A 12,944-nucleotide genomic window follows, 5' to 3' on the forward strand; every position below is an offset into this window, starting at 1 on the left:
CTTGAAATCAAGAGACAGCCAGCTGGACTGACCCCCTCCTCCCTACAGCAGTCTCAGGACACCAGCACAGAACTCTCCTGCTCTCCTCGTCTTCCCTCAGGCCTGAAGAGACTCTGCAGCCAAAACACTTTCCTTCTGCTCGACCTGTCCCTGAGCAGCCCAGGGGTGAGATTGCCCCCTCGAACCTCCAGCAGTCTTCATTCACACAGTGTAGTCTCAGGAGTGACCCTGAATCCACATCACTGCTGGACGTCCTGACTCAGTTACAAGCTCACTGACTGCAGGAGACAGGGGTAAGTTCTCCTGTCCTAGTAAGGACACTTATTGCTCCAGAAGCGAAACAATTTGACAAAACCTCCCCATAAAACTCAAAATCCAGCATTTGTGGGTTACCTTTATTTTTTTTTTCCCCCAATATTAGAGGCAAAAAGGAGAGAGAAGGCACAACATGGAACAGGAAGTGACATCACACAGTAGGGTCTACAATTACCAGGACAGCACAGTTAACTACACAAACGCAGGCGCCCAATTGGCTGAAGGCGCTGTCCGTCTCGCCACGTCTCCCCTCAAGAGTCCCGCCCCCACCGCGATGTCACGACAGGGGGCGTGTCTTCATCAGGGGGTGGAGTGTTCTCAGTAGGCGTGGTTGGCGACGAACAGGGATTCTCCAGCAGCAGCGCCTTTGTCTCCGGTGGGAACATACTTCCCAACCGCAGCCTGGCTGTTAGTCTGAGAGAGAGGGAGAGACAGATATCAGCACCGGCTCAGTACAGAGTGTCCGAGCAGCAGAATGCCCCTCCAACCGGCTTCACTGCTGGTCCCCAGGGAAACACTCACTGATCGACTGTCCAGGGCACTTATTTCCTTAAAAAGCAGGAAGCGGTCCTGATCTGTTTCTCTGTGGCAGGTTTCAGTGCGTCAGTCGGTGTGTCAGTACCTGTGAGGGCTTGGTGCTCTCCTCCATGTCATTGTGTCAGTGTGACAGTGGGTCAGTCACTGCGTCACTGGGTCAGTCAGTGTGTCAGAACGTCAGTTAGTCTGTCAGTGAGACAGTGGGTCAGTGGGTCAGTACCGTTGCTCTCTTGATGTACTCCTCCTGGGAGGCCTTGGCGTTCTCCTTCTTGCCTGCCCAGGCCTTCAGCGCGGAGGCCTGCAGCGCGCGGCCGTACGAGAAGGTCAGGGCCCAGGGCTTGTGCAGGGGGCACTGGTTGATGGCGTTGAGGTTGATGGAGGCCTCCTCCTCGCTCTGCCCACCGGACAGGAACGTCACCCCTGGGACAGAGAGGGAGAGAGAGAGGGGTGTCACACAACTGCCAGACCCCACACCCTCGAAATGTAACCCCCCTCACACTCCCACGACCCCTGACCTGGCACAGCAGGGGGCACGGTGCGGCGCAGGGCGGTGACCGTTGCCATGGCAATCTCCTGGGGCGTGTATTTCTGGGTGCAGGCGTGTCCGGGGGTCACCATGTTGGGCTTCAGGAGTGTGCCCTCCAGGTAGACGTGGTGATCGGAGAGGGCCTTGTACACCGCGGCGAGCACCTGGAGGCACAGCAGCCACGTTTGTCACAACAGCAAGCAGACAAACTCACCGAGGAATGGACACAGCAGGGGAACTGCAGCTCAGTGGAATTATTACAATGAGAAACAGCGCCCCCATGGTGCTCAGGCATAATAGGGGAACTGCAGCTCAAAGGAGTTATTCCAGTGAGAAACAGCACCCCCATGGTGCTCAGGCACAGCAGAGGAACTGCTGCTCAAAGGAGTTATTCCAGTGAGAAACAGCGCCCCCATGGTGCTCAGGCACAGCAGGGGAACTGCAGCTCGGTGGAATTATTCCAGTGAGAAACAGCGCCCCCATGGTGCTCAGGCACAGCAGGGGAACTGCAGCTCACTGTAAGGGTAGCACAATAACGCACCAACGCCCCGACTCTCTCATCCCCTCCGGCGCCCCGACTCTCTCACCTTCTCAGTGACGTACTGGCAGCGCTTGAGGTCGTGGTCTCCGTCGGGCAGGATCTCGGGCTCCACGATGGGCACGATGCCATGCTGCAGCACAGACACGACGGCACTGCGTTAACACGGGCTGGGGCAGAGCTCACAGACTGACACGCACGCACACGCACTGCTTCCAAATCAAAACCCTGAACTAGTCCAGTACGTCCAACTGACTACAGGGCCCACCGGTCCCACTGGGATTTGACTGTTGAAGTTCCTATTTTTTTTAGTTTGAGGAACCTTTTCTTTTTAAACCTGTTAAGGGGAAGGCTTCAGAAACGCATTGCCGAATCTCTCGGTTTACACCCCAGCTAGGGCTAGGGCCAGGATCCGGCTAGTACTTCGAACATTTCTAACCTCGTCGCTGTATTTTGGGGCCCAGGTAAAGTCCAGAAAACAGCGATGCTTTTTGCCCATCGTGATTTTCTGCTTTTCCACATACTTAGTGCTGCATTAGACAGTACAGGATGTGTCCTACAAAACTATGTCAGAATCAGAGTGTTAGGAAAATGAATTAGATGGGGTAAACTCTTTTAGATGTGTCAATTCAAGTGGGAAAAGAAATATAATTGATGTCGGAACTGAATGCGTCTCTTAACCCCCAACCCCGGCTCGTACCATCTGGCAGATGCTGGCGTAGCGGGCGAGGACGTTGGCGTTCTCGATGATGGCGAGATGGGAGGGAGTGGTGGGTGTGATCTTCAGCACGCAGCGCCACTTGGCGAAGTCGGCGCCGTCCTTCTTGTACTGGGCACAGCGCTCGTACAGCCCGTCCAGCCCTGGGAGAGAGAGAGGGGTTCATACACACACACTGACTGGACACTCCAGTACATTAACACTGCACTGAGAGAGAGAGGGGTTAATACAGACACACTGACTGGACACTCCAGTACATTAACACTGCACTGAGAGAGAGAGGGGTTAATACAGACACACTGACTGGACACTCCAGTACATTAACACTGCACTGAGAGAGAGAGGGGTTCATACAGACACACTGACTGGACACTCCAGTACATTAACACTGCACTGAGAGAGAGAGGGGTTCATACAGACACACTGACTGGACACTCCAGTACATTGACACTGCACTGAGAGAGAGAGGGGTTCATACAGACACACTGACTGGACACTCCAGTACATTAACACTGCACTGAGAGAGAGAGGGGTTCATACAGACACACTGACTGGACACTCCAGTACATTGACACTGCACTGAGAGAGAGAGGGGTTAATACAGACACACTGACTGGACACTCCAGTACATTGACACTGCACTGAGAGAGAGAGGGGTTAATACAGACACACTGACTGGACACTCCAGTACATTAACACTGCACTGAGAGAGAGAGGGGTTAATACACACACACTGACTGGACACTCCAGTACATTAACACTGCACTGAGAGAGAGAGGGGTTAATACACACACACTGACTGGACACTCCAGTACATTAACACTGCACTGAGAGAGAGGGGTTAATACAGACACACTGACTGGACACTACAGTCTCACCTTGTGTAGTGGTCTCTCCATTAGTTCCAGCCAGGGGAACAACACCTTTGTCAACCTGTTTGGAAACAAAGAACAAAAAATTAACAATAATTAAGGTGAATCCCACAATTACACCACACTGACCTGAAGTGCTCAGATGAGGCCATGAATTTGTGTCAAGAGTAGTGTCTCCTCTCTCCTTCACTGCAGTCCATGTTGTGTCGGGGTGTGTCCCCCCCCCAGAGGGTAAGACAGTGTTGTCTGTGTGTGTCTCCTGTCTCTCACCTTGAGGCCAACCACGATACCCTCCTCCTTGATGACCTGGGAGAAGGGTTCTCTCTGTGTGTCTCCTGTTTCTCTCTCTGTGTCTCCTGTCTCTCACCTTGATGACCTGGGGGAAGGGTTCTCTGTGTGTTTCCTGTCTCTCACCTTGATGCCCACCACGATGCCCTTGTCCTTGATGACCTGGGGGAAGAGCTTGCCCGAGTCGTCCTTCTGGTACAGCGTCTCGTGGAAGAAGATGACGCCGCCGATGCAGGGCTTCACGCGGTCGTCGGCGGAGAACAGGATCTGGCGGTAGAAGCGGCGGTGCTCCTCGGTGTTCTCCACCCCGATGCTCTGCAGCCTCTTCGCCATGCTGCCTGCGGGAGAGGGGAGACACAGCGAGGGGGTGAGAGAGGAGACACAGTGAGGGAGAGGAGGTTAGAAGCGGCGGTGCTCCTCGGTGTTCTCCACCCCGATGCTCTGCAGCCTCTTCGCCATGCTGCCTGCGGGAGAGGGGAGACACGGCGAGGGGGTGAGAGAGGGGAGACACGGCGGTGCTCCTCGGTTACAGGGAACACGACGCTCTACCGCTCGTTAAGCAATTACCAAGCCAACTAACGAACAAGCTGCCCCTACCTGTGGACTCATCAGCAGCCAGGATGCCCTTGCCAGGGGCAACGATGCGCTGGGCGATATCGGAGAGCTCCTTCTTCTGCTCCGGAGTCAGGAAAGGGTACTGGTGAGGCATGGTGACTGGGGGGGGGAGACAGAAGGGGAAATCTGGTGAGAAAACAGCGCCCCCTCAGTCTGTACAGGCCAGGCGGGGGAATAGCAGCTCATTAATAATACTGCTGCCAAACAGGGAGAAACAGCGCCCCCTCGGTCTGTACAGGATCAGTGGGGGGGAATTACAGCTCATTAATAATGATACTGCTGTCAAACAGGGGGAAACAGCGCCCCCTCAGTCTGCACAGGATCAGTGGGGGGAATTACAGCTCTCATTAATAATAATACTGCTGCTGATCAGGGAGAAACAGCACCCCCTCGGTCTGGACAACAGAGCCAAGAAACTGCAGTTCAAGACAATGCAATCGCTACTCCTACTACGATAGGATCTTCTGTGGCACCAAGCCCTGTAGTGTCAACACTGACACTTCACTGAAACACAGGGCAAGGCCTCCAGACAAGATGCCAAGTCATTTCCTATACCTTTCACAATCACAGCAACAACTGCAACACATTTCCTCCTTAAAAACAATGAAACTATCAAGTGTGTGAAAACAGACAGGAGCCCCAGAGTCTCTCATCCCCAAGCCCGTCTACACTCTAGGGGTGACAGGGCTTCTCCTGCTGCGCCCCCAAGCTCTGGAACGCTCTCTGCCCAAGGACATCAGAGAGTCTCCTTCTCTCAACTCCTTCAGATCCAGACTCAAACCTCCTTCTCTAGAAGAGTCTGTACTTCACTGGTCTCGTTCCTCACCCCTCTGCTCTTCTCACTACCACCCTCACCGGTCTCCCCTGTGTGTTGTCATTGTGTTTTATCTGGTGTATTCTTATTTATTGTCATTCAGTAAAGCACTTTGAGAAGCCACTTTTAAAGGCGCTATATAAAATAAAGTTTATTATAAAAGCCGGCGCAGGTGTGTACAGAGACAGGAGCCCCAGAGTCTCTTATAAAAGCAGGTGCAGGTGTGTACAGAGACAGGAGCCCCAGAGTCTCTTATAAAAGCAGGAGCAGGTGTGTACAGAGACAGGAGCCCCAGAGTCTCTTATAAAAGCCGGCGCAGGTGTGTACAGAGACAGGAGCCCCAGAGTCTCTTATAAAAGCAGGAGCAGGTGTGTACAGAGACAGGAGCCCCAGAGTCTCTTATAAAAGCCAGCGCAGGTGTGTACAGAGACAGGAGCCCCAGAGTCTCTTATAAAAGCCAGCGCAGGTGTGTACAGAGACAGGAGCCCCAGAGTCTCTTATAAAAGCCAGCGCAGGTGTGTACAGAGACAGGAGCCCCAGAGTCTCTTATAAAAGCCGGCGCAGGTGTGTACAGAGACAGGAGCCCCAGAGTCTCTTATAAAAGCCGGCGCAGGTGTGTACAGAGACAGGAGCCCCAGAGTCTCTTATAAAAGCCGGCGCAGGTGTGTACAGAGACAGGAGCCCCAGAGTCTCTTATAAAAGCCGGTGCAGGTGTGTACAGAGACAGGAGCCCCAGAGTCTCTTATAAAAGCAGGAGCAGGTGTGTACAGAGACAGGAGCCCCCGAGTCTCTTATAAAAGCCGGCGCAGGTGTGTACAGAGACAGGAGCCCCAGAGTCTCTTATAAAAGCCAGTGCAGGTGTGTACAGAGACAGGAGCCCCAGAGTCTCTTATAAAAGCCAGTGCAGGTGTGTACAGAGACAGGAGCCCCAGAGTCTCTTATAAAAGCCAGTGCAGGTGTGTACAGAGACAGGAGCCCCAGAGTCTCTTATAAAAGCAGGAGCAGGTGTGTACAGAGACAGGAGCCCCAGAGTCTCTTATAAAAGCAGGTGCAGGTGTGTACAGAGACAGGAGCCCCAGAGTCTCTTATAAAAGCAGGAGCAGGTGTGTACAGAGACAGGAGCCCCAGAGTCTCTTATAAAATCCAGCGCAGGTGTGTACAGAGACAGGAGCCCCAGAGTCTCTTATAAAAGCCAGTGCAGGTGTGTACAGAGACAGGAGCCCCAGTCTCTTATAAAAGCCGGCGCAGGTGTGTACAGAGACAGGAGCCCCAGAGTCTCTTATAAAAGCCAGTGCAGGTGTGTACAGAGACAGGAGCCCCAGAGTCTCTTATAAAAGCCAGTGCAGGAGTGTACAGAGACAGGAGCCCCAGAGTCTCTTATAAAAGCCGGTGCAGGTGTGTACAGAGACAGGAGCCCCAGAGTCTCTTATAAAAGCCAGTGCAGGTGTGTACAGAGACAGGAGCCCCAGAGTCTCTTATAAAAGCAGGTGCAGGCCGAAAGGCCGAAATTCTCCGTCAACAGACACGCGTGGAGTGAACGTGAGCCCCGCGTCCGTCTCCCCTAGAGGAAGTGGGACGCGCGCGAGGCAGAGAGAGAACCCCCCCCATCCCGAGTGGGCGTCGACTCGGGCACGTGCTACCCCTCTCCGTCCTCCGGCAGCTCGCGAGGCACAGAGGGAGGGAGAGGTGGGGGGAAAAAAAGTTTTTAGAAAAAATAAAGACAAGAAGAGAGACGAAGCGATCGCCCGTCTCGCCACGCCGAAGTCACACCCTAACTTTTTGTGTTGTTGTAGTTGTTGTTATACTGTCCCGGGGAGGAAAAAAGAAGGTCGTTTCGGGTTTCCCAGCTGGGCTAGCGGGAAGAGCAGCCGGCGAGACCCGGGGAAGAGCCAGGGAGAGGGAGGGAGACACGGACACGCCGCCGCCCTTGTCGGGCCGGAACCGACCTTGAAGCGAAATGACGCCACGCAGGAGCACGGACACCCGGGGGCTCCTGAGCTCCGGCCGCCCGAGGGAAATTATGGCTTCGGTGCTGCGGCTGCTGAGCGCAAGGCGACGGCTTATGGCTGATTTACTTACTGACTTTCTCTTCCCAAGGCGAGGAGGGGAACTGTTCTCGGCAGCCGAGCCCGGAGGAGGAGATTGGAGAGAGACAGGCGCAGGGATGCCGCAGTCCAGAGTGAGAGATCTGTGCGCCTGTGCGGCGGCGACTCTTGCAACAGCGTGTGGGAGGAGGGGGGCGTGGCTGCCCCCCCACCCCCACTCCCAAATAAGGCAGGGGGCGCGGCTTCCCGGAGGCGAGGACGGTGACAGGAGAGCGATCGGGGAGGGGGCGGGGCGTGGAGATGCGGCCCTTGCGGCTCGATTGGAGAGCCGCGGCGAGTGGGCGGGGCCCGGGGGCGCGTTGACGTCAGTAGGGAGGGAGGGAGGGGGAGGAAGACACGCTCGTTGCTATGGGGATGAAGGAGCCCGGAAAAGGGGGGACGTGACAGCCGGCACTCGCTCGGCGGCGGCGCTAGGGAAGCGTGTGATTGATATTCATGACAAGAGGCTGGAGAGGCGGGCTGTGTGTGTGTGTGCGCTACTGCTTCAGCCCTGCTGGCTCTACCGCAGTCAGGCTCAGACATGCGGGTCTCCTGCCTGCCCGCCGTCTCATTCAGCTTAAAAATACTTCCGTTAAAGCAGCGAGCAGACACATCGCACATCCCGCAAGCGCTGGTGACCCCACAGAACACGGTATCGCAACATGGCCGGGCAGAAAAAAACAAACAAACGCAAACAGAAGTAAAGTCCCGTAAAGCGTTTAGGAAAGGACGGGCGTGCGTGGCCGTCCTCGGGTCCACAACGAGCTATTCTTTTTTTTTCTTTTCATGGGCTGTAATTGTGAGCGAGAGGCTCGGGGTTGAACGCCGCCCCCGTGTCTGAAGGCGGTCAGGCACGCCGAGGCAGGAGAGAGGCGACCTGCGCCTGAGAGCCCGGCTCCCCGGGTGTCCGCGGTCTGATCTCCATCATACTCCTCCTAACAACCCCTGATGACCTCTGACCTGTCCTCATCGCTCTGAGAGCTGCTGTGTGTGAGCGCACTGGTGGGGCTCCACACTGCTGCTGCTGGAGGGGATCCCCACCACCAGCGGGGCGTCCAGAAAGGCGCTATATAAGTATAAGGATATTATTAGTAACCCTTAATGACCTCTGACCTGTCCTCCTCGCTCTGAGAGCTGCTGCGTTTGAGCGCACTGGTGGGGCTCCACACTGCTGCTGCTGGAGGGGGGTCCAGAAAGGCGCTATATAAGTATAAGGATATTATTAATAACCCCTGATGACCTCTGACCTGGCCTCATCGCCCTGAGAGCTGCTGTGTGTGAGCGCACTGGTGGGGCTCCACACTGCTGCTGCTGGAGGGGATCCCCACCACCAGCGGGGCGTCCAGAAAGGCGCTATATAAGTATAAGGATATTATTAATAACCCCTAGTGACCTCTGACCTGTCCTCATCGCTCTGAGTGGAGTGTCCAGAAAAGCGCTATAGGACTGTAAGGAATTATTATTATTATTATTACTCGCTCGGCTCGGCCGGCTGTATTTGTATTTTTGGGTTTTCGAACGGATACAGACTCGTGGGAGAAACGGAAATAATTTAATTGTTGTTGTCATTCTGCCTTCAAAGGCGGGATATACAACATAAAGCTTATTATTAAATTAATAAAAATCAATAATAAACTATAATAATAATAATAATAAGCTCGAGCCTGCGTTGGCCGGGAATCGAACCCGGGTCAACTGCTTGGAAGGCAGCTATGCTCACCACTATACCACCAACGCCTCGCGCTATCCGCTCTCGCGCAAGCGGCCCTTGAACTGCCTTCCTGTTTCCTGTCACGTGTTCATGATGGGGAAGGGAGGGGGGGCAGGGGGGTTCCCGACAGCGGCAGTTTCCTTTCCGTGACTTTTCCTCAGTGCTCACAGAGGCTGGGAAGAGTTTTCACCTCCCCTTTCTCTCAGTCTTGTTCTCCTCCCTCTTCCTCACCAGGCATCTCTCTCACCCCCTCTCCTTTCTCTCTGCATTTCTTTCTCCATCGTCCATCTCGCTCCCCCTCTCCTCTCTCTCCCCTTCCTCTTCTCCACCTCTCCCTCGCCTCTCTCTCCTTCCTCCTCTCTCTAACCCCCCTCTCCCTTTTATCTCTCCCCCCCTCCTCTCTCCTCTGTCTCTCCTCCTCTCCCCCTGTCCTGGGGCTGCTATAAATACCCAGTGCCTCACGCTCCAGTGTGGAGACAGAGCAGCGTGTTTGATTACAGACACATAGCTCAGAGGTCACTGAAGGCCACACACAACACCCAATACTGCCGGCCTGTGCCCCTGGAAATGCCATTGAAGCCAGACTGGCACGAGCACCGCGCCCCTCTGACCCCCACTGCAGAGCTGACCTCGCTGTCGCTAGCACACTCCTGCATCTCACTCTCCTACTGTGTCACAAGCACTGCTGTACCACAATCACCGCTGCTGTATCACAAGCACTGCTGTATCACAATCACCACTGTACCACAATCACCGCTGCTGTATCACAAGCACTGCTGTATCACAATCACCACTGTACCACAATCACCGCTGCTGTATCACAAGCACTGCTGTATCACAATCACCACTGTACCACAATCACCGCTGCTATATCACAATCACCACTGTACCACAATCACCGCTGTACCACAAACACTGCTGCTGTATCACAAGCACTGCTGTACCACAATCACCACTGTACCACAATCACCGCTGTACCACAAACACTGCTGCTGTATCACAAGCACTGCTGTACCACAAACACTGCTGCTGTATCACAAACACTGCTGCATCACAACACTACTGCAGCACAGTCACTATTTCTGCATTACAATCACTGCTGCACTACCAACATCACTACTGTACCACAATTACTCCTGTATCTCATTCACTACTCTACCATGATCATCACTCCTGTATTACAATCACTACTGCATCATGATCATAATCACTCCTGTATTACAATCACTACTGTATCATGATCATAATCACTTCTGTGCCACAAACACCACTCCTGTACCACAGTCATCCCTCCTGTACTATAATCACTACTGTAGCACAAACACCACTACTGTACCACAGTCATCCCTCCTGTACTATAATCACTACTGTAGCACAAACACCACTACTGTACCACAGTCATCCCTCCTGTACTATAATCACTACTGTAGCACAATTACAACTCTTTGTTATCACAATCACAACTGTATCACAATCCCACTCCTATACGTCGAGCATCACTACTGTACTACGATCAGCAGTGCTGTGTATTTTACACCACTGTAGAACAACCTCATTCTGTTACTGTGACTGACTGATTCACCGGCCAGCCAACACACTGAATCCCTGACTCACTGGCACACTGGCCGATGTGCCAACTCACTGACGCACTGAAAACCCCCCTGTCTGGCTTCAGCAGTAAGAGCCTGTGTAGGGACTCTCCACAGTGAGGCCATGAAGTAATATTGTACTGGGAGGACATATTTCACTGTGACACAAGCCCCTACAGTGTGGCTATGAGGAAACACTGAACTGGGAGGACATATTTCACTGTGACACAAGCCCATGCAGTGTGGCTATGAGATAATATTGTCCTCGGAGGGTACAACATATTTCACTGTGACACAAGACTGGGCTGTATGTAACATGCTCAACAAAGCTGAACTGGTGTTGCACTCATCCTGTTCCCCTCTTCACTTCCTGGCAATGGATGGCAGCATTTCTGAAAAAACCCAGCTCTAAGCACTGGGCTCCTTCGCTCGGAAAATCTGCCTCTCTGTCTCGTTTCCATCCGTCTCCTTGTCTCGGTCACAGCGCTCAGTTTTTCCATTAGCCTGACTCCTTCACAATCCCCCTCCTGAGCGAGCGTCTCTCCCTGACGTTCTCTGACCCCCCCCAGCCTCAAGAAACCTCTCTCCCCTTCACCCTCGGCATCCCTCTGTCACACTCTGACCTTCTCCCTTTCTCTCTGAAGGTCAGTCTAAATATAGACCCACTGCAGAGCAGAGCAGCTGTTAAGCAAGCTCTCTGTGTGTCAGGAATATACTGGAGTGTCCAGTCAGTGTGTCTGTATTAACCCCTCTCTCTCTCAGTGCAGTGTCAATGTACTGGAGTGTCCAGTCAGTGTGTCTGTATGAACCCCTCTCTCTCTCAGTGCAGTGTTAATGTACTGGAGTGTCCAGTCAGTGTGTCTGTATTAACCCCTCTCTCTCAGTGTAGTGTTAATGTACTGGAGTGTCCAGTCAATGTGTCTGTATGAACCCCTCTCTCTCTCAGTGCAGTGTTAATGTACTGGAGTGTCCAGTCAGTGTGTGTATATTAACCCCTCTCTCTCAGTGCAGTGTTAATGTACTGGAGTGTCCAGTCAGTGTGTGTGTATTAACCCCTCTCTCTCAGTGCAGTGTTAATGTCCTGGAGTGTCCAGTCAGTGTGTCTGTATTAACCCCTCTCTCTCTCAGTGCAGTGTTAATGTACTGGAGTGTCCAGTCAGTGTGTGTGTATTAACCCCTCTCTCTCAGTGCAGTGTTAATGTACTGGAGTGTCCAGTCAGTGTTCAGTCAGTATTAACTAACACACGTTCCTCAGGATGACAGAGTGCGGCGGCTCTTACCTGCAGATGGACGCTGGCGAGCGAGAGAGATGCAGAGCTGACCGCAGGGCTGGGAGGACTGGCTCGGGACGAGGGCGCGCTGACAGTGACGGGGGGTCGGGACGATCCGCTGCTGGGACGCCCCGGCAGGCCTGTATTTAAATCGCTGGCTTGACCCTTAGCATTTGGGCAGGGCAGCTAATAATAGCCAGGGGGGCCGTGCAATTCGAGAGGCCCTCTGACATTCTCCAGCCGCCCGGGCGGCACAGAGGTTATCCCCCAGCAGACAGGACAGGCAGCGTCCACACAGGACAGAGGGGACAGACACTGGGGACACAGGACAGAGGGGACAGACACTGGGGACAGCCAGGGTCCTCACAGGACAGAGGGGACAGACACTGGGGACAGGCAGGGTCCACACAGGACAGAGGGGACAGACACTGGGGACACAGGACAGAGGGGACAGACACTGGGGACAGGCAGGGTCCTCACAGGACAGAGGGGACAGACACTGGGGACAGGCAGGGTCCACACAGGACAGAGGGGACAGACACTGGGGACACAGGACAGAGGGGACAGACACTGGGGACAGGCAGGGTCCACACAGGACAGAGGGGACAGACACTGGGGACACAGGACAGAGGGGACAGACACTGGGGACCGGCAGGGTCCACACAGGACAGAGGGGACAGACACTGGGGACAGGCAGGGTCCTCACAGGACAGAGGGGACAGACACTGGGGACAGGCAGGGTCCACACAGGACAGAGGGGACAGACACTCGGGATGGGCAGTGTCCACACAGAAACACAGGACAGGCGTTCCACACGGGACAGAGGGAACAGACACTGGGGACACAGGACAGAGTGGACAGGCAGGCGTTCCACACAGGAACACAGGACAGGCAGTGTCCACACAGGACAGAGTGGACAGGCACTGGGGACACAGGACAAAGTGGACAGACACTGGGGATACAGGACAGAGCGGACAGACACTGGGGACACAGGACAGAGTGGGCAGGCACTGGGGACAGGCCGTTCCACACAGGACAGAGTGGACTCACACTGGGGACAGTGTCC

At 54.2% G+C, this 12,944-nt stretch overlaps 1 protein-coding gene and 1 non-coding gene across 3 annotated transcripts; both read right to left on the reverse strand.

The window, feature by feature from the left end:
- Window positions 1-381: 381 nt before the first annotated feature.
- aldoaa (aldolase, fructose-bisphosphate A a) lies at window positions 382-12,058 on the reverse strand. Of its 2 annotated transcripts, none has more exons than XM_088916257.1 (9): window positions 11,888-12,058; window positions 4,392-4,508; window positions 3,921-4,132; window positions 3,513-3,567; window positions 2,617-2,777; window positions 1,966-2,049; window positions 1,368-1,542; window positions 1,073-1,272; window positions 382-729 (listed from the first exon to the last, which is right to left on the reverse strand). In XM_088916257.1, exons 2-9 carry the CDS (start codon window positions 4,501-4,503, stop codon window positions 634-636), a joined length of 1,095 nt encoding a protein of 364 aa, XP_088772383.1. In that variant the 5' UTR covers window positions 4,504-4,508; window positions 11,888-12,058; the 3' UTR covers window positions 382-633. The 2 variants fall into 2 exon arrangements, with proteins under 2 accessions (XP_088772383.1, XP_088772382.1); XM_088916256.1 differs by lacking the exon at window positions 11,888-12,058 and adding an exon at window positions 7,303-7,463.
- trnag-ucc (transfer RNA glycine (anticodon UCC)) lies at window positions 8,973-9,044 on the reverse strand. Its single transcript has one exon. It is a non-coding gene; the product is annotated as a tRNA-Gly (tRNA).
- Window positions 12,059-12,944: the final 886 nt, after the last annotated feature.

Source organism: Atractosteus spatula, chromosome 5, assembly GCF_055471065.1.
Source record: "Atractosteus spatula isolate fAtrSpa1 chromosome 5, fAtrSpa1.hap1, whole genome shotgun sequence".
Taxonomy (NCBI): domain Eukaryota; kingdom Metazoa; phylum Chordata; class Actinopteri; order Semionotiformes; family Lepisosteidae; genus Atractosteus; species Atractosteus spatula.